This window comes from Triticum aestivum, chromosome 2A (assembly GCF_018294505.1).
Source record: "Triticum aestivum cultivar Chinese Spring chromosome 2A, IWGSC CS RefSeq v2.1, whole genome shotgun sequence".
Lineage (NCBI taxonomy): Eukaryota > Viridiplantae > Streptophyta > Magnoliopsida > Poales > Poaceae > Triticum > Triticum aestivum.
In genome coordinates, this window is record NC_057797.1 from 449,756,197 (window position 1) to 449,776,215 (window position 20,019).

Below are 20,019 nucleotides of genomic sequence, written 5' to 3' on the forward strand. Positions count from 1 at the left end.
CAACAGTTAGTTCATGCCAGTAGCTAATGTTGGTACTGACCAACACTGAATTTGCACAGCCATGTGCTAAGCAAGAGGGTGATCAGTATATAATTAGCAGAGTAACACTCCATTCAACTTTGCATAATAACCAACTTACAATTGGCCATTAATATAATGGAATCCTACAATCTGCACTACCACTCTAGCAGTGAACTACTTTGCCATATATCACTAACAAATGGAACATAGAAATTACCGAATGAAGAGTTATCAAACCAGACTACATTAGCCTAGCTAAATACACTACATTAGCCTACAGGAACAAACTAGCTAATGACAGTACCTACTGTCAGCAGTAAGCAACAGTTACTTATTAAGAGTCACACATCAGGTAATGGAGGGGCTAATGTGAGTACTAAGCAACATTGCATACAAGCATAAATAAATAGCATGTGCACACAACAGAGCATTCATGTGCACACAACAAAGCATGCTTGAGCCTATATTTAGCCTAAATGCACCCCACTGACCATAATATTCACCATTCCTACAATGAGCACTACAGTATGACATATATGACTAACAAAATTACCATACACATAACTGAATCACAATTGGCAAACAAGACTCTGTCACTTCCAATGAACATATCATGTGCATAATCAATAAGGCAAGAAAAATACCGGCTCTGCACATGCTAAGAACCTTCTCCCAGTCATTGTTCCTTCAAATGCAACAAGCCTCTCTGGTGGCTTCCCATGCTTCTCGCACAGCACTATCAGATCTAGCTCAAGACCCTTGTAATCCGGGTCCTCAAGAGAGAAAGGCACCTGCCCAAGCAAAATCCAAGTTAGCATCATGTGCAGAGGACGAGGACAAAGCAAATCAAACGAAATCCTCACACCAAAGACCACCTACACAGAAAAATCCCCAAATTTTTCTAAACCTAGCCCTAACCCTAGCTCCAATGGAGTAACTGACCTGGTTGAGCCCATCGGTGGAGGTTTCCGAGTGCATGTACGGGAGGCTTGAGTTGTCGTCGCTGCTCTCGTCTTCAAAAACCATGGCTGCGGCAGCTTCGCGTGGCGGCCGGCGGGGGCGGGCGCAGGCGGCGGCGAGGCAGAGAGAAGGAAGAAGAACGCAAAGCAGAGCGGGGGGAGTGAGCGGGGTGTGGCTCGACCGCACCAGCCGCGCCCTAAACGGCTCGACCCGGGCTCGTCCGAGTCAGCGCGCGGGCACGCGCGCACTGGCCAGCGTGGCGCCTAACAGGCGGGCCCAACCGGTCAGCTTTTCTGTCAATACGTATAAAACGCAGTTTTAGTCTTTTTTGCAACGGCTCGCCCCAATCTTGGTACTGACATGTAAAAATTACCAATCTTGGTACCAATCTGCTTCCAATGCCTCAATTGTGGTACTTCTATGTAATTTACTCGATGTCTGATGTACTCCAATCCTCGGACTGCCGTTTTTTTTTCTTTTCAGTCGTATGGCCGAGAGGCTCCAGCAATAACACCTTGTGCAGAATTTAGTTTTGGTATATAGGAGTATATAGATAGCTAGAATAGTTTACTTGAAATTACCATGAGTTTTATGGACCTGCTAAGGTACTGGCTTGAAATGTTTGACAGAGAAATAGTTTCTATGTAGAACAAACTAGATTCGAGACCGAGATGCGGCAACGGATTTCTGTATTTTGTCGTGTAGAAAATTATTTCCTTTTTAGCTATCGAAGGAGGATCCAATGAGCCGAAAATCCTTAAAACAGGTATTACAGTAATCCTAATGGTTTGTAAATACAAGCTTTATTGTAAAGAAGCAAATTTTCAGATCTTTTCAAAGTACATTATCCGTGCCGCGTACATCTTACCATACCATCTCCAGGAAGAGTGAAACTTTACAGGAATAATATCCTATTTACAGGATACATTAAGCTCCTAATCTAACCAAAAGAATAGCTCATGTACAGGATCTCGAGGCATCTCAAAGTGAAAACACTGAAGGCCACGCTTCCTTCTATCACTTCACAGGACTTGCAAGCCTCTTATTTGGTTAAGAACAACCATTCCTACCACATGGACGTCCTGCAAACAGTCCTGCAAAAATCAATAATATCAGTTTACAAACAAGAAAAAACATAACTCAAGAAAAAATTTACACTGTAAGTAATGTAGTACTTATTTCAGTACGACGGCCTGCTTTGATTACACAAGACCTGCTTTTACTAGGCACAGACCAAGCCTTCGCGTATGATATGTCCACGCATACTCATCCGCTTGTTCATACTCGCCCCCGTTTTCTCATTATCTAATTAGAGTTTGACTATTTTAATCATTATAAATGTCAATTATTCATCTTCTTGCAAGTTCGTAACAAAACATTGACAATGACAAACATTACTTGACACGGAGAACATGTTGTGAAATTATCTTGCGTCATTTCCACCTTAAAATGTATCGATAACACCTTCCTCGGGCTTCACTTTTGGTTGAGATTCCTTGCCAATCAGCTTCAACGGAACATCAAGCTCCGGGGGACTCTGCAAATCCAAACTTATTTAAACATTAATAACAAACTAAGCTATCATACTCTGGAAGCTTTCTGCAACCAAAAACTTTTAGATCACCATGCAACGTATAAGTGGCCAATAGATGTCTTCAAAAAATGGATGTTCCTTGATATCATTTGCACCAGTATTTGAACCTATGCGAGAAGAGGGATCTCTCTGAAGCAGTCCATGGATTAGTTGCTTCGCCTCCAGGCTAACCTGAAGAACGTACTTCAGTTAACAAATTGACACAAACAAACAAAATGTACTATATACTGAAGCAGTTTTAGACAGACATGACGTGTCGTTATTCATTCCACGCTGTAAAATACAGCTGTGTAACAACCGAAATTTGCTCAAGAGATTGTACTTACATTCAAGTTTTACCATTTAGAACTGAATATATTGAGCAAGAATAATTGGCCTACATCACAAAATACTCAGCTCTTTGTTTTATAGATAGGGAAGAAAAAAATCTTACCGGGATGCTACTAGGAAAGGTAAGATCTTTGTGCAGGATGTTATAAAATGTCTTCTTCCTGTTCTTTCCTCGAAAAGGTGTACGCCCATACAGCATCTCATACAATAGAATTCCTATAGCATGGAAAGGATGTTAGCTGACTTCACAGTAGTATTACCTATTAACGTCACCTTACAATTAGAATGGTTGGAGATACTTAAGAATACATCTCGTTTCTAACACATTTCATAATTATCTAGATATTGCAGATATAGGATCATATGCACCACTCTACATCATACAAACATCACATGGTTTATCCGCTTCAAGTTGGAACCAAAGAATTTAGTATGCATATAATATTTTTTGATAGAAGGGATTTATCCCTGATTTAATTATGTGAACCTTAAGAGTTCTTATACAGAAAAAAAGCAGGAAACAACATGAAAAGAACAGGTATGTAAACCTTAAGGATTTATCCCTGATTTATCACTGCAAACCCAGTTTGCTGAAATGTTTCCACGTGACTACATGAGATATAAACAATACTGTGAAACTAAACACTCGGCTTAAATGTGTTCGAGAAACAATCAACTTAACCACTACTCCCTCTGTAAACTAATGTAAGATGTTTTTGCGGTTCAAATTGAACTGCAAAAACGTCTTATATTAGTGTACAGAGACTTTTTGTAGTCAAACTGACAATATATATGGCTCTCTGTGTGGATTGTTGTGGCAATAATCATGAGATGTAGCTGACCCTCAGAAATTTCAGCTATCTACACCTTTTCAGGTGATTGCTACTCCTACTAAGAAGAGAGGAGAAAAAAATTAACCGTTTTTTACTCGTGGTTTACTACACTGGTACATCAGATAATTTATATATAATAAAATATATTTATTAGTGTTATAGCTTTACCAAGAGCCCACCAATCAATGGCACTTGTATGTCCTGCACCTGTGATGACCTCCTAAAATAACACACAAAAAAAGGCAAGGCAACTGTGTTAATTATTAGGAAATAGCTACAATAACATCAGGTAGTTTAGAATAGTACACTTCAGACTACGTGGAAGATCAAAAAACAACTTACTCTGTTATAAAACTCCCTTCACTTTGAAATAGATGATGTTTTAGCATAAAGTTCATGTTATAAAATAGTGTTTTGGCGATGTAAGATTCATATTTTCTCAAAAGATGACCATGCTATTTATTGTGGTCATGAATATCAGTGAGACAATGTTGGGAACATTAAATTTTATAGAACTATTAGAGACAATAGAATATACATGAAAGAGAGAATGGGTTATCATCGCAAGTTTCAGATTTTGACATTCCATCTTCTGAAACAGGCGAAAGGTAAGTTGAATCTATCTTTCGTAACTAAGTTTAGGCCAAAACCTGAGACAGGCTAAAAGTGAAAATGGAATGTCAAAACCTGAAACAGTTGTGATAGATTATAATTTATCTTTTGTAACTAAGTTTGAATCTGAGTGGATTAATCTATCTACTGTAACTAAGTCTAGGCCAAAAGTGAGTATAATCTATCTTTTGTATACCTTCAAAACCTGAAACAGGCCAAACGTATATATGGAGATGGGAAGTTTAGGCCAAAAGTGATCTGTTTTGTGATGGAGGCCGTAGTACATTAGGATGTTATGATGATGCAGGTTACGTTACAGATTATATTGTAAACAATTACTCCAACAATGAAAATTATTGAGTTCCAACAAAAAATTATATGTAAACCAACAAGTTGACATGCTATGACTGAGAGCAAGGTATCGTACTGGTGCAATGTATTCTTCAGTTCCAACAAACGAATTCGATGGAGTGGAAGGATCCGAGACAAATGAAGGCGGCGTAAATTCTTGAGATCTCCTTCGTTTTAGTGATGTTGAATGCTTTATAACCTGCAGGAGAGATGCCCATCATGAATTTTATAAATATTTTGTTTGAAGCGATTCCTTACAAGAAAAATATAAAGATGTATAATTGTAGTAAACAAAAAGCAACTTTAAAACCGGACAGGCAAATGAACAGTCAGGATATCGGTTAAATAATTCAGTCACCAGTTTTTGAATTTTTGATATTATACTCATATAGCATTAGTTAGTTCAGAAAATACAGAGAGTTGGTTGAGAAAAGTGATAGATTTGCTAACTTCCATTTTTCTAAGTGAGACAAATTTGCTAACTATGGAGTTCAAGCTCGGGCACGGAAATGTCAAGCAAGATGCCATGCAATACAAGCACTGGCTGGCTGGTGTGTGCCCTTGGGCCTGTGGGCTCCATATCTGTTAGTAGACTACATCAGATGGGCCAAGGCAATTGTGCAGACCTTGCACGGCTGGCGGTGCACCGTGCACCACTGCGCGCCTGCACCTCAGCAAGGGAAGAAGGCACCATGTAAGAGTTTGACAAGAAACACGTGGTAAGCGACTGCGGCCTTCATCCAAATAATTCACTATCAGACAGATCAGGTCAGCGGTTCAGGTAAAAAGCCAGCCTCCTGCCCATTTTTCACATCTGCATGGATGATCTCTAAGCTGAGAAGGTTGCTGGTTGTGTTCTTTTTTGGTCGAACAGGCGGTCCAGTCCAGGTTTTTAATATAGGTCAAAAAAGTACTACTAGTCTACATAAAATGTTCTTGGCAATTAGGTAATCTGTTATCTTCACTTTGAATACGATGGATGTGAAAAAGTCAAAGATGGTTACTTGAGTATGAGGAATGCTTTTGATTTAATCTTCAAAATGTTTCAAATTCTATCTGTGTGAAACAACTCACCAGCTGATAAGGAATCAGTTAAGTATTCTAGAAAAGTTTTACGGCACTTAAAATGTGTTTCCTCAACTTACATGGGGTTTCGAAGAAGTCAAAAATGAGAGGTCAAAATCAGTCAGCACAATGTGCCCATCGGCTTGGAGCAAAATGTTTTCTGGTTTCAAATCACGGTATATAATACCTGCATCAGAAATAGTGCATGCAAATTATCAACCTCATACATCATAACAGAAATACCAAGTCGGTCTCTTTAAAGAACATATACAAGTACAGCACCACATTGTTAACAGTGAAACACTAATGCACGGTCTTCTAAGAAACTTTGTCAATAATAAAATATTAAGTTAGGAAGTCACGGCTATACCAAGACAATGAAGATACTCGAGACCAATTACAACCTCCGCAGCATAAAACCTACAGAAAACATAGATCAAAAGAATGTTACAGAAAAAGAAAATGTGTAAGTTGAATATAGTAGACGCATATTGTTAAGACATGATCTTATCACTGCAGAATCTAAACAATTGCTTATTTCTATAATGGGAAACAGAAGAGCAAAAATAGTGAACAGTCCTGTGGTTTTGAGCAGCTAGATTTTTCCTTCACACAAGCAAGTTATGTACTCCAAACTACAAGAATTTGATGACAATATTTGCTAGAAGCAGTTTCATTCAGTGGAATAGTAAGAAAGAGTATAGCGCTGCTCACAGGCTACTGCAGGGGCAGCTAGCCTCATAACATCACTACCAAGCTTAGCGCTCAGGGGTGTAGCTGGGCTCTGGTTCTAACCGACCTACCTGTAGGCTTGTCCAAAACTATTTCTTTCTATCAATGCATGGATACACAAAGCTCTTATGTTTTCTCAGAAAAGAAAGCAGTATGAAAAAGTGTATCAGAGCGACTGTATTAGCAAAAGATGCCTAGATATATCGTCTTAGTGCCATAGTGAGTAAAAAAGCTTATATCAGGTAAAATATTCAGATATTGCAATACCTGTAAATACAAGGTATTATCAAAAAAATACCACATGTTTTACTCAGTAATTTTCTAGAGCCAGTTGAAATAATTACTATTTGAGTTCAGGAAGGAATAGGCTGACCATAAATCATTTGACTTTGTTACTATTTTTTTACAGAAAGACATTAAGCTAGTTTCCATCTAGATTGCCAGTTTGCTTATCATATAAAGGAGTTGTAATACAGGTTTGGATGGGAGAGTAAAAAGAGAGAATCCCAAAGTGTCCTTCGCTCCCGTGATCTCTGCTGTCTTTGTTATCCCTGCCCTATACTGTCAGACCAGAAATCTTACCATATGGGTTGGTTCAGTTATAAGGGAACTTGCAAAAAGTTGTGCGGTCAATTGTTCCAATTTCTACCATTTGGCCACAACAGCCTGGGCAAGAAAAGAATCATGACTGGCTGCTAGAGTTATTCCTCTTATTTCCCACGGCTAAAACTTAAGTTTTCCAACCTTTTGGAAAGACCTCACGTTCCCCTTTCAGGGAATCAGCACATACAAAATTTGAACCACTGGAAATGCCCGAAGGAAAAGATGTCCCTCCATTACAAATAAATGATTTTTGGTTTTCCAGCTCTCAGTGTCCAGAGTCTACATGATGAAATTTTGACCGTCATTTTAATAGTATGAATATAACAACGAAAGCACTTTTGATTACATATCGACAAATATAATCTCCACGTGGAAAATAGGGAACAGCAGTTGCAGGATCATGGGATTAAGTGTAGGATTAGTTAGTATTTCCCTTAGAAGAAGCTAAATTTGGAAGCACAAAGCCCATAAGTAAAGAGTGAATTAAAGGGCAACTTTGGAAGCAAATTACAATTTCTAGAAAATACCGTGCATGTAACGACTAGCCCAGATGTTACGATTTGAGCAGCTACCTTGCAGAATCTTCTCTGAAAATTTTCAAGGGTTGCTTATCCAGTGCCGCAAACAATTCTCCTCCGGGACAAAAGTCTGTTATAAGACAAACATGTGTTGGCGTCTGAAAATAGACAATAAGAATTAGCATAAATGTTCCAATAAAGTTATCTTGAAATATAGTATTGGCCATTGTGGAGATTAACAGGAAGCAACTAATGGGGCTTAAATCTTCATATTACCTTCCATATTTTGTTTACTAGAAATGTAAAATAACTCAGGTAAGGCATAAGGTCATGAAACAAACCTGAAATGAAGTATACAATGTTGGAAGAAAAGGATGATCCAACAGAGAGTATATTTCTCTTTCAATAATAGCTCGGTGCACCTGCGCATTACAGAACTTCATTAAGATATTCAATGCAAAAGATTGTACAGAAAGATAATCTATAATAGCATGTCAATATTTATTTATAAAAAAATACCTTGTTGCGGTTCAACATCACTGATTTGTCCATTGCCTTCATCGCAAATAATTCACCACTACCTTGCAACTCAACCAAGTGTACACTGAAGACAAAAAAGAATAATTTGATAGCAGAAATAGGGCTAAATTTGAACAGAATTGCCTAAAACACGAAGTTTACTTCAGGAAATTCATACAAGATGGCTACCACACATAAATAAGTTAGACATGACACAGCCAAGCTTACTGAATTAACCAGACCTGCCTACATAAATAGGGATAAATTTGAACAGGATTGCCTAAAACACCGAATTTACTGCAGGAAAATCATACAAGATGGCTACCACATAAATAAGTTAGACATGACACAGCCAAGCTTACTGAATTAACCACACCTGTCTACGTAGACATAGGTACTATTTTGAACTACACACTGTTCTTGCAGCCCCATGCTCTCATAACAGTAGAAATGGAGATTAGCTAAAAAGTTTAGACACCGTTGAGGAGTTGTACCTGCCAGTGTCCCCACACCCCAGAGGTTTAACTGGCTTGAAGTGTTTCAAGCCAATCTTCTCCCCAGTTTCTATAATCTGCAATGCCAAAAAAAAACATTAAAAGTATGTGGGTAATTAACAATCTCCCCCTTTTGTTCCTTGCCTTCTTTCTAGCAACTTAAAAGCACGCTTGCCGGGCAGGCATGTCAAAAAAGATAACATAAGAGATAAGACCCTATTGGTCGCGCACTAAATGATGTGCCTTGAAGCACTAAACGAAGTCCCAAGTTAAATTAGTGGATACTAAGGTAGGGGTTCTATTGTTTCTAAGGGCAATGATTGGCTGAACCTAGGGGCTGCAGCTCCAAGCTGTCAATTCATAACTCCTCGTCTTGAGATGCATGCACCCTTATAGCTAAGAAAATCTAATTAACTAAGATTGTTTTAGGAACTAAGAAAATGAAGAATTTCTTTCAGAAGCTAACTTTTGGCCATGTTGAACACAATGTATCTCTATCATTTTTTAATACCATGTTGCACACATCATAATCAAAAAGCATCTGCATTTTTGATGGGGTTTTTTTTTGCGAATGCGCTTTCAATGGTTAATATGACCCAAATCATGATGACATCATGGGGGTCTAGGAGGACATTAGAGCTGGTGCTCGTAGGTCCAGATAAACCCCTCTCTTATTTCTAATTCATCAACTATTATACTAATATATTCAAGTATCATGTAGGTTGAGACAATTTGACTCTGCTATTGCTACTGCAAGAATACAGAACTATCTTGTCAAACAACAGATAGAATATACCTTTTCTATAGCTTTCCAAGAAGAGTTATTCTGTTTGTGAGGTTTTGGAGAAACAGATAGTGAGTGCATTGCCCACAGGTCCTCTGGTCTCTGGGAAAGTAACAGATAGCATGACGTCCACCAATCACAAAGAACTGGCTAAACAAAAAACTTTTCCAATATATTCATATCAAGTAACAATATCCAGGAAAAAAATCTATTGTGTACTGCAAGGACCAAGTAGCAACCTATCTGATCAGTCCAATGTGCATGCCAGCATGTGTTCGTATAAATTTACGATGTTATACCTTATGTTGCATATTCTGGTTTTTGTATTATTTGCATAGGAATAACTAAGACTTTATTCGGTCTTTAAATTGACTTCGACAATCATCTATCCACTCTTTCATATACCAATCAAGAACAAAACATGCCAAAGCAATGTTGAGTTCAGATTCCTTTAGGAACATTAAATCAACAAAAAGTAGATGTACCTTACCAAGTTGGCATCAGGAAGCTCCCTGACTGCTTCATCCACATTCCCTGCTGTAGCTTTGACCTGGTTAGATATCATTCTACAAATAGTTAGCAAAACTCAAGTGTTACTATTACAGGAACATTATGTGTCGAGGTTTTTAAGTAGTCCCATATTGCAATGATTTTGGAACCTTCCAGCCTATTTTAGAATTTCTTACAGAGGCTGTTGACTGCAGAAACATTACTACAACCCACGCTTCTTGAAAATACACAATCTGTTGTGTGTTTTTGGAACGTTGCATTTAATTTACAAAACAAATCATCTACAGTAAAAAAGGCCATGGAGCTTAAGCACCCAAATGATATCCAGCTGACTAATTATAGGTCTCTAGATTAATTTTATCTTCGATTCCCAACATATTTTTTTCTGAACCAAAGTACCTTCACATCCTCGAAAGGGAAATTACTCAAGCTGAGCTGACCTACCAGTTTGGCACTTTGTATCTCAGTGTTCTCCGAGAGTCGGTTCCTGAGGGGTTCAACATGATCACTTCCATCAAGTTGCACGCCGATAAAGTACTGAAGCTCCCCCTGTATCCATAGTAGCATACAAATGCACAATCGTTACAGCACCATGCTGGCTCCATCTATGTAACTGTAACTGCAAGCTCCAGAACAAATTCAGCATTTGGATAACATTCCGCTACCTTCTGATCCCACATAGGCTGCAGGTGAAACAAGTTCCAGAACTTCTTCCCTGATCCATCAGAAGCAAAAGCAGATATGGTAAGCAAATATCCCACTACATCCTAGAAACTGGATTGCCTATAGGGGAGGGAGCAGAACTAAAATGTGAGTCCAGGAATCTGTCACTAGATGATGCAAAAATTACCGCTCTTGGTGTAGTTAATTAGCTGGACGGTGACCTCCTTCTGCTCCCTGATGGCCTCCCTGATCTTGTCAACGGTGGTCTGGTCGGTCTCTGACCCCTGAAGAAATCTGCAAGCACCAACAAAATCAATCCACATTACATCACCTAAGGCTAAGAGACTGACAAGAACACATGGGAAACTAAAGCAGAAGAGACATGGGAAAATCGAAGGGGGGAAACAAGCATTGCAAAAATGTGGTGGCTAGAAATGCGGCGACCTCCGCCATGGGGCGGTGGCGCTGCTCTTGCACGAAGGTCTGACGGTATGTGGCTGATGGCGGGGACTCAATATCAGTCAGGATTCAGCCTCTCATGCAAGGCCGGGGCACAATTAAACTCCGGCCGCACCGTGCTCACGTTCCAAAGCCCTAGCCGCCATATCCAGATCAAACTCCTCTCCCATACTCTCCGGCCACAGCTCCGGCGCCGCGGGGCAGAGGGAGGGGAGGAGTCCCCCGCGACGCTGACGATGGACATCAATCTCCTCGCGAAGCTAAGCTTCTCTGTTCATGGTTAAATGGAGAACAGCGCCTGTTTGAGATAGATCCGAACGGCTTTGGATCCGTCCGACCGTGATCGTGCGGCTGTAATGAGTCACTGCGATTTGTTGGCGCTTTAGGGCACGTTCAGTTAATCCTCGCCACAAGGGAATTGGAGAGGAATGAAGGGATTTGAGGTGGATTTTGACTTGCTCGGGATTTAATCCCTTCTAATCCCCTTCAAACCCCTTGAAATCCTATGAAACCCAACAAGGCCGTTTCGTAAAAAAAAAAAAAAAAAAAAAAACCCAACAAGGCCTTAACGAGATTTGATTTTACAGGGATAGTTGATTAGTTGGTACTTTGTATTGATCAAGATTTGTTTCCTTTTTACACGAGTGTGGTGGATGTAGCGCCCTGCAGTTTTAATAGGAAAAGAAGCATGATAAAACTAAGAATTGAACTCTGGCCTGGGAGTTGAGAGATTGCATCTCTAGTCAACTAGGACAATATTTTGGTACAACTCTAAACTATGATTTTCTTTGTATACAAGCGAACCTTGTTACTAATCAGACCAGCCAATCGAGAGACCCTCGACAGAAACATGAGATCCGGTTTTTGAAGATCTCATCGCAATGGACTTAATAATGAAAAAGAAAAGGAGTTATTGAAACATACCACAATAACTTTTGTTTGAATAACATGTTAATTTAAGCAACGCACACCTAATAACTCACGTACAGTACAAATAGCAACATTCACTCGTACTTCTGTGTGAAGTATAATAATTTACGCACCGCAGACCTGATAACTTAAGTACAACACAATGGTAACATTGACTCATGAAAAAAAGTTGTTGAAAACAAACACCATTAAATTCTGTGTAAAAAGTGTGGCAACATACGTATCACGGGACAACTTAGGTACCCGCTAACTTTGGATCTGAAGAAACCCATGAAACATAGGCCTTGTTTGGTTCTAAATAAGTCACAACTTATAAGTCGAAAAGTGCAAAAAATGATTTATTTTGCCAAACAGACCTAACTTATAAGTCACCCCAACTTATAAGTCATAAGTTGCTCCACCCCAACTTAAAACTTATAAGTCACCCTCTTTTACATGGGTCCCACCACCTTTACATAAAAAACAAGGTGGGAAGGTATGCTCAGATGACTTATAAGTCAGGTGACAACCAAACAGGCATGACTTATAAGTCAGTGGTTTTAAGTCACCTGACTTATAAGTCAGGTGACTTATTGGAACCAAACAGCCCCATATCATCAAGGGATCTAGTTTTGAAGATTTTGTCGTGACGGGTTCAATATAAAAATAGATTTTAAATCAGACAGGCCGTTTGACCTACAAAACATTTTAATTATTGAAATGAGGAGAATCTAGGATAGCATCCGTTTTTTGTCCTTTATTGCATGTGGGAGAAGGTTGGGAAACCTATTTTATGCCCCGCTAATTTCAGTGTAAATAACATCTAGACCTACTAATAAAGGGAGGATTATTTCTGCCGTTCGTCATGTATTTTGTAGAAAAGCCTTGACTTTTCTGAGAATCAATTTGCAGTCTAGATTTAAGTTAGATTTTCCCTTTTGCAAAAAAAAAAACCCTAACATTTTCGTTAATCAACCCTAAGTCAAGTTTTGAGTCAGATTTCCACTTTTGCAACAAACCGCCTCATATTTAGGTTAATCAACCCACAGTTCATATTAAATGTTTTTTAAAAAAAATCCATATCTTTTAAACCCTAATTCCAAATTTAACTTTTTATATATGGAACTTAATTAGAAAAATGTGTACAGTCTGAATATGTTATTTTACGTGTTTGCAAATTTTTAAATGATATTTAGGGTGCAACCTAAACCAGTAGCGCATGGTCCGTCTTTCTTTCGTACTAGTGTCAATCCAAATTGAAAATGAATACCTCACCAAAATCAAAGTGGAGATGAAAGAAACCATCTTTGATCAGGCGTGATCTTTGATCACACATGCACGCCTGATCAAAACCTCACAGGAAAATAGATTTCTCATCTTATGCCGCGCGAGAGAGATACCTTATGATTGACCACATTCAACCGTGCTGAAATTGTGTGAGCACTGAGGCCATCGTCGACGACGGTGAGAAGAAGGATAAGCAGAAACACAAATGGAATGACATGTGTTTGAAATAAAGCACGTGAGTCTATTGGGGTCTTGAATCATGGTTATTGGGTTAGGGGCGTGTGGTAGTTTCTCTCTCTCTCGTTGCAATGCACATGCTCTTTTGCTATGATAACTTATGTACACAAACATGATAACTTACATAATCTAGACGTGGTAACTTTGGACCCGAATAAAAATCATCGAAACATACCAACATGGAATCTGGCTTGAAGTCGACCACCGATTTGAGTTATAAAACATTTTGAATTTTTGAAATGAGAAGAATCAGTATGACACTAGCTTTTGTCCTCAAGTGTATGCATGCATGTGCATATGAGGAGGAAAAGATAAGGTGTTTGTATATATCCCTAAAAATATAACGTTCTCCCGTTAGTCCACTCTTCTAAAATTTTTTAAGTCAAATTGTGCAAAGTTTCACGAGGTTTATAAGAACAAGATATCAACAACTAAGATACAAAATAATATCATACAAAAATAAATTTATTATGTATTTAGTTATACTAATTTTGTATTTTAGTTATTAATATTTTTTGCTATAAACTTAGTTAAACTTTACACCGTTTGACTTGAGACAAAATTTGTAGACCTTTTGGGAGATGAAGGGAGTAACTTTTAATTTTAGTTCAGTTTAGATTATATTTCGTTTGAGCTAGTTGCACAAATTAGCACGAAAGCTTTTGATTCAAATATGTGGTTTAATGAGCAGCTCAATTTAATAGAAACTGGGAGCTTCCATTTATAGCAATTGGATGTTAAAATGATCAGTAGTTTATGTTAAGTATGTTAAAAACTAGGGGCAAATCATGTGGGTGCACAAACGCTGGAATGGTCTGGTTTGGAATTGTGTCTTTTGGGGATTAATGTTGGCATCGATTAGAAACACCCTTCCAATACACTGAATTTTTGGGATTAAGTTTTGAAAACGGGTTTAGGAGTAAAATTTTGGGGATCGATTAGAGTTGCTCTTATCCATTGGAGTTAAGTTTTGGGGATCGATTAGAGTTGCCCTTAGCTATTGGTGTTGTGGTGATATCGCTGCGATGTGATGGTGACGTAGTCTCGAATAAGAATCTTTCGTCTCCAATGTTTCGTCGATGATATGTGCGGTGTCCTGGAGAAACTTGTAGGCCTTATTGTTCTCATCATTCTTCATTGATGACATGATGATACTTCGTGTTTGTCGGCGGCATGGCTCCATGTGTATTTTCGACGAAATCATAATAAAAAAGGTAGGGGCAATATTATTATGAATCCCAATACCCATGGACACCGTGCATGTAAGGTGTGGTTTGGAGGGCAGTTTATGCCCACTATTTTTCATGATGGGTATCCACGAGCTCAAGGATTGGCCATGGTGTAGATTTTGTTGTAGATACTTATCTAACAGGTAGATTCCACATGATAGTGACCCTAAGCCTTATAGATGGTCTAGAAATCCAATGGCATATATCCATGATTAAATATTTGTATTATATTGGTAATATGTAACTCTTATTGTGTTTGGGGCTTTTATTTGCCATTGTTGCTAATGCTTTTTGCATTTGCTCCATGAATATCCATGAATAGTTGGGTATCTGGAAGTTGTGTGCATGCATAGGAATTTGTGCCACATGGATATTAACGTGGCTAGAAACAAGAATGAGTAGCTTGATATGGGTGATCTAGAGGAGCTATACGCGGCCAAACCCACTGCACTGCCATCCTTATTCTTCTTCAATGCGCTCTTCTTTTTCGAACCTTCGCGAGAAAGGTCATCAGCCTGACCTAGTGGTACAACCACCATTGTTTACCTATATTGGGGTAGTTCACCTGATATGTTGGCGCTATTGTCAATCTTCGTTTCTACAAGGTAGTCTACAATTGTGGCAATTCAACAAGGTTTGGTCATCCATACGCTTTTGCGGGTGCTTTAGTGGCTAAATTTATTGATGTTGTCAATCGTCTACAAGAGCTATGGTAGCATAACGATGACAAGTTCGCCTTTGTTTTTGATAAGAATTTTGAGATATATTGTCTTGATTCTAATATATCCTTTTGTAGAGTCATTTATCTTGACAAAAAACTCCACCCTAGACGAGACAAGCCCATGATTAGCTAAGAAGTAAGTTTGAGAAATCTCCACCTCATCTCCCACTCTATCTCTAAATTCCACTCCACCCCTAGATTATAAAGGTGTGAAATGTGTGCTGGCTATCAAACTAGCTCCAAATTTCATATTAGGGAGAAGTTGTTGTGAAATGTCTAAACTAACTACCTATTTTCTTGTTTTTTCAATCAATATGCTTGTGTATCACTTTCCTTGCTAAGCATCATGTGTTTGTCCGGAGTGTGATCAAGAAGGTGATGGTGAAGTTCGTTGGCAGAAAGTCTTGGTCGGTGGAGTGCTCTAGCAGGGGACGAAGTCGATCCTCCCTCCATCAGACGGTGATGAGATTGAGAAAAATTCTAGAAGAATGAGACGGCAACAACATGTACTATGGGAGAATGAGGGGCATTGACGATGTACTTTAGAAGAACGAGGTGACAACAACATGTTAGTCCATTACTGACAATGGTGGGAGACGGAAGAAACAAGAAGGGGATAAGAGAGGACAAGCGATTGAAGCTTTTGAGAAGATGAGGATCATTAGGAAGCCTGTGAAGACAAACCCTAACCCTAGGTGTTGTCATACTGTGCCATGAAAAAGATTTGAGGAAGACATAGGGTAGTTAGAGAGAAAACAGGCAGTGGGTGGGCTAGTGACTTGGAGTCACTCGGTGTCATTGATGGGCGTTTTCATATAACTTCAAGCTCTGGGCACGTGAAGCATCTCTAGTCAAATCAACTAGTGGTCATTGTAATTTCACTCTACCTACAATAGCAAGTTGAGTTTTTTTAGGACAAACATATCTCCTCAACTAGTGAAGCTATGGAGCGGAGTTGTCCTTGAAACACCCTTGAAGGGGAAGGTTTTAGGACGCGGCTATTCTGCACCCGGGCTCATATGAGTGGGTGTGAACAGTAAAATCATTTTAAATGGTAAAAAAATATGAATTATTTTGTGGTGCAATATGCTCAGGTGCGTGATGCCCATGCAAAATTTGATGAAGTTTGAACATTCAAGGAGTTTGTAGCAAAAAATAAGATTTTCGGGTGCCGGAGAAATTTTTGGAAACAACACTGTTCACGTCCGATTTTGTCTTTTTTTTTTGCCACGAGCTCTTCAAATGTTCAAACACCTCGAAATTTTGCACAAACGTCACATTCGAGCATCTAGCGCCACACAAGAAATAGGAATTTTCTTTACTGTTCACCAGGTGTAGATGAGCCCGGATACCGAGCGAATTATCGGAGGTTTTAAATCTGTTCAAGAATGCATTTTTTTTCTTTGCTTTTTGACTAGGAAACTACCATTGCACCAATATGTTTGGTTACTTCTACTCATGATCTAGTGAGTTGAGAAGGCGAGGCTTATTCACAAAACGGAAGTATTTCAGGATTTGTAGTTTTGTTTTTCTCACCTGCAGTTCCTCCCTAGGATCTCTTCGCGCGTGTACTCCGTCAGCTCCAGGAAGCTATCAGACGCGAAAATCTGCCCAAGAAAAGACCATTCCATCAGTACTGTACTAGTCTTCATCATGCACAAGTAAAAACTGATTTCAGCTACGGCTACATACAATTGGGTTGTCTGGGAGCCTGGGGTCCGTGATGACGAAGTTCTTCTCGATACGCTCGAGCGTGGTGGCGAGGTCCAGCCCCTGCCTGATGTCCTTCTCCCTCTCCGCGCGCTCCCAGCTGTTGGTGCGCTCCACCGTCATCTTCAACTCCGGCGCCTCCACCACCGCCGGCTCCCTGCTCCCCACGGAGCTCCTCTTCCCCACCTTGAATCTGCACATACAGCCTCTGCAATTGTGAGGACGAGGTTCCAATTCATTCAGTGTACAGTACCTGTGCGGCGATCAGGTGACTGACCCCATGAGGGAGGAGCGGCCGGACTTGCGCCCGCTCATCATCTTGCTCATCCGTGACTCCTCCTTCTTCAGGTCCCAGTAGGGCGACTTGTAGCCGCCGCCGGACGGGGTGGCAGGAGCCACGAGCGGCGAGCTGATCTTGTCCGCGTCGCTGGCCTTGGGCGGCTCCCGCTCCGGCGAGTCCGCGCGCCGGTGCTTCACTGTCTGCACGACCTCCGTCATCGACGACATGGCCTTCTCCTTCTGCCGGTCTGCGTTCCCACGGAGTGCAGAGAATTGTCAGTTTCAGCGCCGATCGAGTCGAGAGTGACCCGACGACGGCCAAGGCAGAGTTGTTGCGCGTGGCTCACCGTCGTAGCGGATGAGCGACACCGGCAGCTCGTTCGGCCGCATGCGCTTGTCGCTCAGCCCTTCCGTGTACTTGCTCACCTCCACCTGCATCCTGCGCGTCCATCATCACAAATAAGAGCGCAGCTCGAGCAACAACATGTAATGGCATTGGACAAGTATAAGGTGAGCGCGTACCCGATGAACTTGATGACCTTGCCGTTGTCGTCGCGGATGGGGGTGACGGTGAGGAGATTCCAGAACGGCGTGCCGTCCTTGCGGTAGTTGAGCAGCCGGCCGCAGAAGCTCTTGCCGGCCTTCACGGCGTCCCTGATCTTGGACACCTCGTTCTGGTCCGTCTCCGGGCCCTGAAGAAACCGGCTGCACAAAAAGCAGAGCTCAAACATGCATCGCACTGATCGGTCGACCAAGAAACCGGCGACGATGGCGCACGTACCAGTTGCGTCCGATAATCTCCTTGGCGGAGTACCCAGTCATGGTGTAGAAGCCGGCGCTGGCGTAGATGATGGGGATGTCGGGGCGGGTGGCGTCGGAGACGACGAACGTCTGCTGCAGGTTGGACAGCGCGTCCTTGAGCTCCTGCGACACCCGCGGCAGCGCGTCGGACGACCCGCGCCCCTCCATGGACGGCTTGGCGCTGCCCATGCCGGTGCCGCTGCTGCTGCGGCGCCGCTGCTCCGGCTTGGGCCACCACCCCTGCGGCTTGCTGCCGCTGCCTGAACCGCCCGGCTCCTCGACGATCTCCTTCCCGCTGGACAGCGACGGCGGCGTCGGGAGGGTGAAGCTGGTCTCCTCGCCGGACCCGGACCCGGACGGGAACGCCATCCACTTCTCCACCGAGTCGGCTACATCTTTGGAGCTGCCCGCGCCCGCCATGGATTACGTCACGTGCTACGCCGCTGACGAGACTGATTTGATCAGCGGTGCAGCAGCTATGGTGGAACAACCATCTGCTGAGTTTCTGCGCTGAAAAGAAGAAACGCAAAATTCAGGTACGTATCTCGCAGGCAGTGTTGCTATGATCTTGTCGTAAAATTCACTCAGCACACCGTGTCCGTGATTTGGGGAGAATGAAGAGAAATCCAATCAAATCGCACGTACATTTGAGGCTGTCAACTCCAACAGGTGAAAATTTGAGCAACCACTTTTCTACTGTAGTATAGTGACCAATCAAGGGCTCCAAACAAAACCGAACAGGGGAATTGGATATGTATATTTTTAAGGAAACACAACCGACATGTGAGTGGAGATAAGTCAAGAACTACTTCCAACATACCGAACCTGATAGATATAGTACAGTGGAACCTACCCTCACTGTTCCATTATCCAAAGCAGACCAATGAAATACTCTGAACGCCCCGTTGGCAGCTAGGCTACGTCCAGCTCCAGCTCCAGCACGGAATACCGGTGTACAGAGACGGCAAGAACATACGTAAAAGGAAAGCGGCAAGACGACGGACCAAGCATCAAAGGACACAAGTGCACGGCCCAACCAAAAAGAGCAAAAGGCAGAGGAGGATCAACCAGACCAACCTTGAGGAATCAGGTGTCAGGTGCGGCACCTCCCAATGGCAGAGCAGAGCGGAGCAGCTGGACCTATCTAGTCCGTGCGGAATCAGGTGCTGCTGCTGCGCCTGGAAATGGAAAGCAGAGCGGCAGCGGAAAAGAATGGCGGGCGTGGCGCAAGGGAGAGGATAATGCAATCCTGCCCGTGGTCGACTCACGGGCGTCGCCTCGCCCTGGCGCCCCCGTTTTGTGGCCAGCGATGGAGGCACGTACGGACCCCGGCCGGTGCGACACGGGGAGGCGTCGTCGCCAGCGAGCCAGCGAGCGAGGCATCGTGCGGACGCGTTTTGCCCAGGGGTGGGGGTGGGGGTGGTGTTGACGGCGACGGCGACGGCGACGGCGACGGGGAGATTTTTCGGGGCGGGTGTGCGGCCACGGGAGCGCGCGAGGGGATCCAGTGGATGACGGGCTGCCGGGGAGGTCCGCCTGAGCTTCGCTGTCGCGAGGTTGTTCCTGAGTGTGGGACGGCGATGGGCGAGATCAGTGTGGCCGGCTGCTGTGGATAACTAGGAACAATCGGGTACAAATACGATGGGACGACACGCGTTACAAAATTGCGCCTTCATTCGAGATCTTCTTTTTTAGCAGTAGAGATTTAACAAGAAAGAGTACAGTTTTGTGTATGGATGGGGGGGATTTTCCCGCGTCACAAACCTATGATGATTGCAGATGAGATGATTGGGTTGTG

The 20,019-nt window shown here is 41.9% G+C and overlaps 1 protein-coding gene across 6 annotated transcripts; it reads right to left on the bottom strand.

The window, feature by feature from the left end:
- Positions 1 to 1,765: 1,765 nt before the first annotated feature.
- LOC123188951 (phototropin-2) lies at positions 1,766 to 19,600 on the bottom strand. 6 transcript variants are annotated; one of them, XR_006495451.1, is made up of 25 exons: positions 19,299 to 19,600; positions 18,202 to 18,731; positions 17,943 to 18,125; positions 17,768 to 17,859; positions 17,419 to 17,668; positions 17,124 to 17,334; positions 16,968 to 17,038; positions 10,777 to 10,883; positions 10,592 to 10,641; positions 10,371 to 10,475; positions 9,907 to 9,966; positions 9,429 to 9,518; positions 8,633 to 8,709; positions 8,139 to 8,223; positions 7,961 to 8,041; positions 7,674 to 7,777; positions 6,137 to 6,186; positions 5,847 to 5,953; positions 4,778 to 4,900; positions 3,907 to 3,958; positions 3,009 to 3,121; positions 2,606 to 2,746; positions 2,380 to 2,518; positions 2,157 to 2,286; positions 1,766 to 2,075 (listed from the first exon to the last, which is right to left on the bottom strand). XR_006495451.1 is itself a non-coding variant. In XM_044601241.1 (24 exons), exons 2-23 carry the CDS (start codon positions 18,639 to 18,641, stop codon positions 2,426 to 2,428), a joined length of 2,685 nt encoding a protein of 894 aa, XP_044457176.1. In that variant the 5' UTR covers positions 18,642 to 18,731; positions 19,299 to 19,600; the 3' UTR covers positions 1,766 to 2,075; position 2,425. The 6 variants fall into 6 exon arrangements, 4 of the variants coding, with proteins under 4 accessions (XP_044457176.1, XP_044457179.1, XP_044457177.1 ...); XR_006495453.1 differs by having other exon boundaries at positions 2,157 to 2,301; XM_044601241.1 differs by lacking the exon at positions 2,157 to 2,286 and having other exon boundaries at positions 2,425 to 2,518.
- Between the last annotated feature and the right edge of the window lie 419 nt (positions 19,601 to 20,019).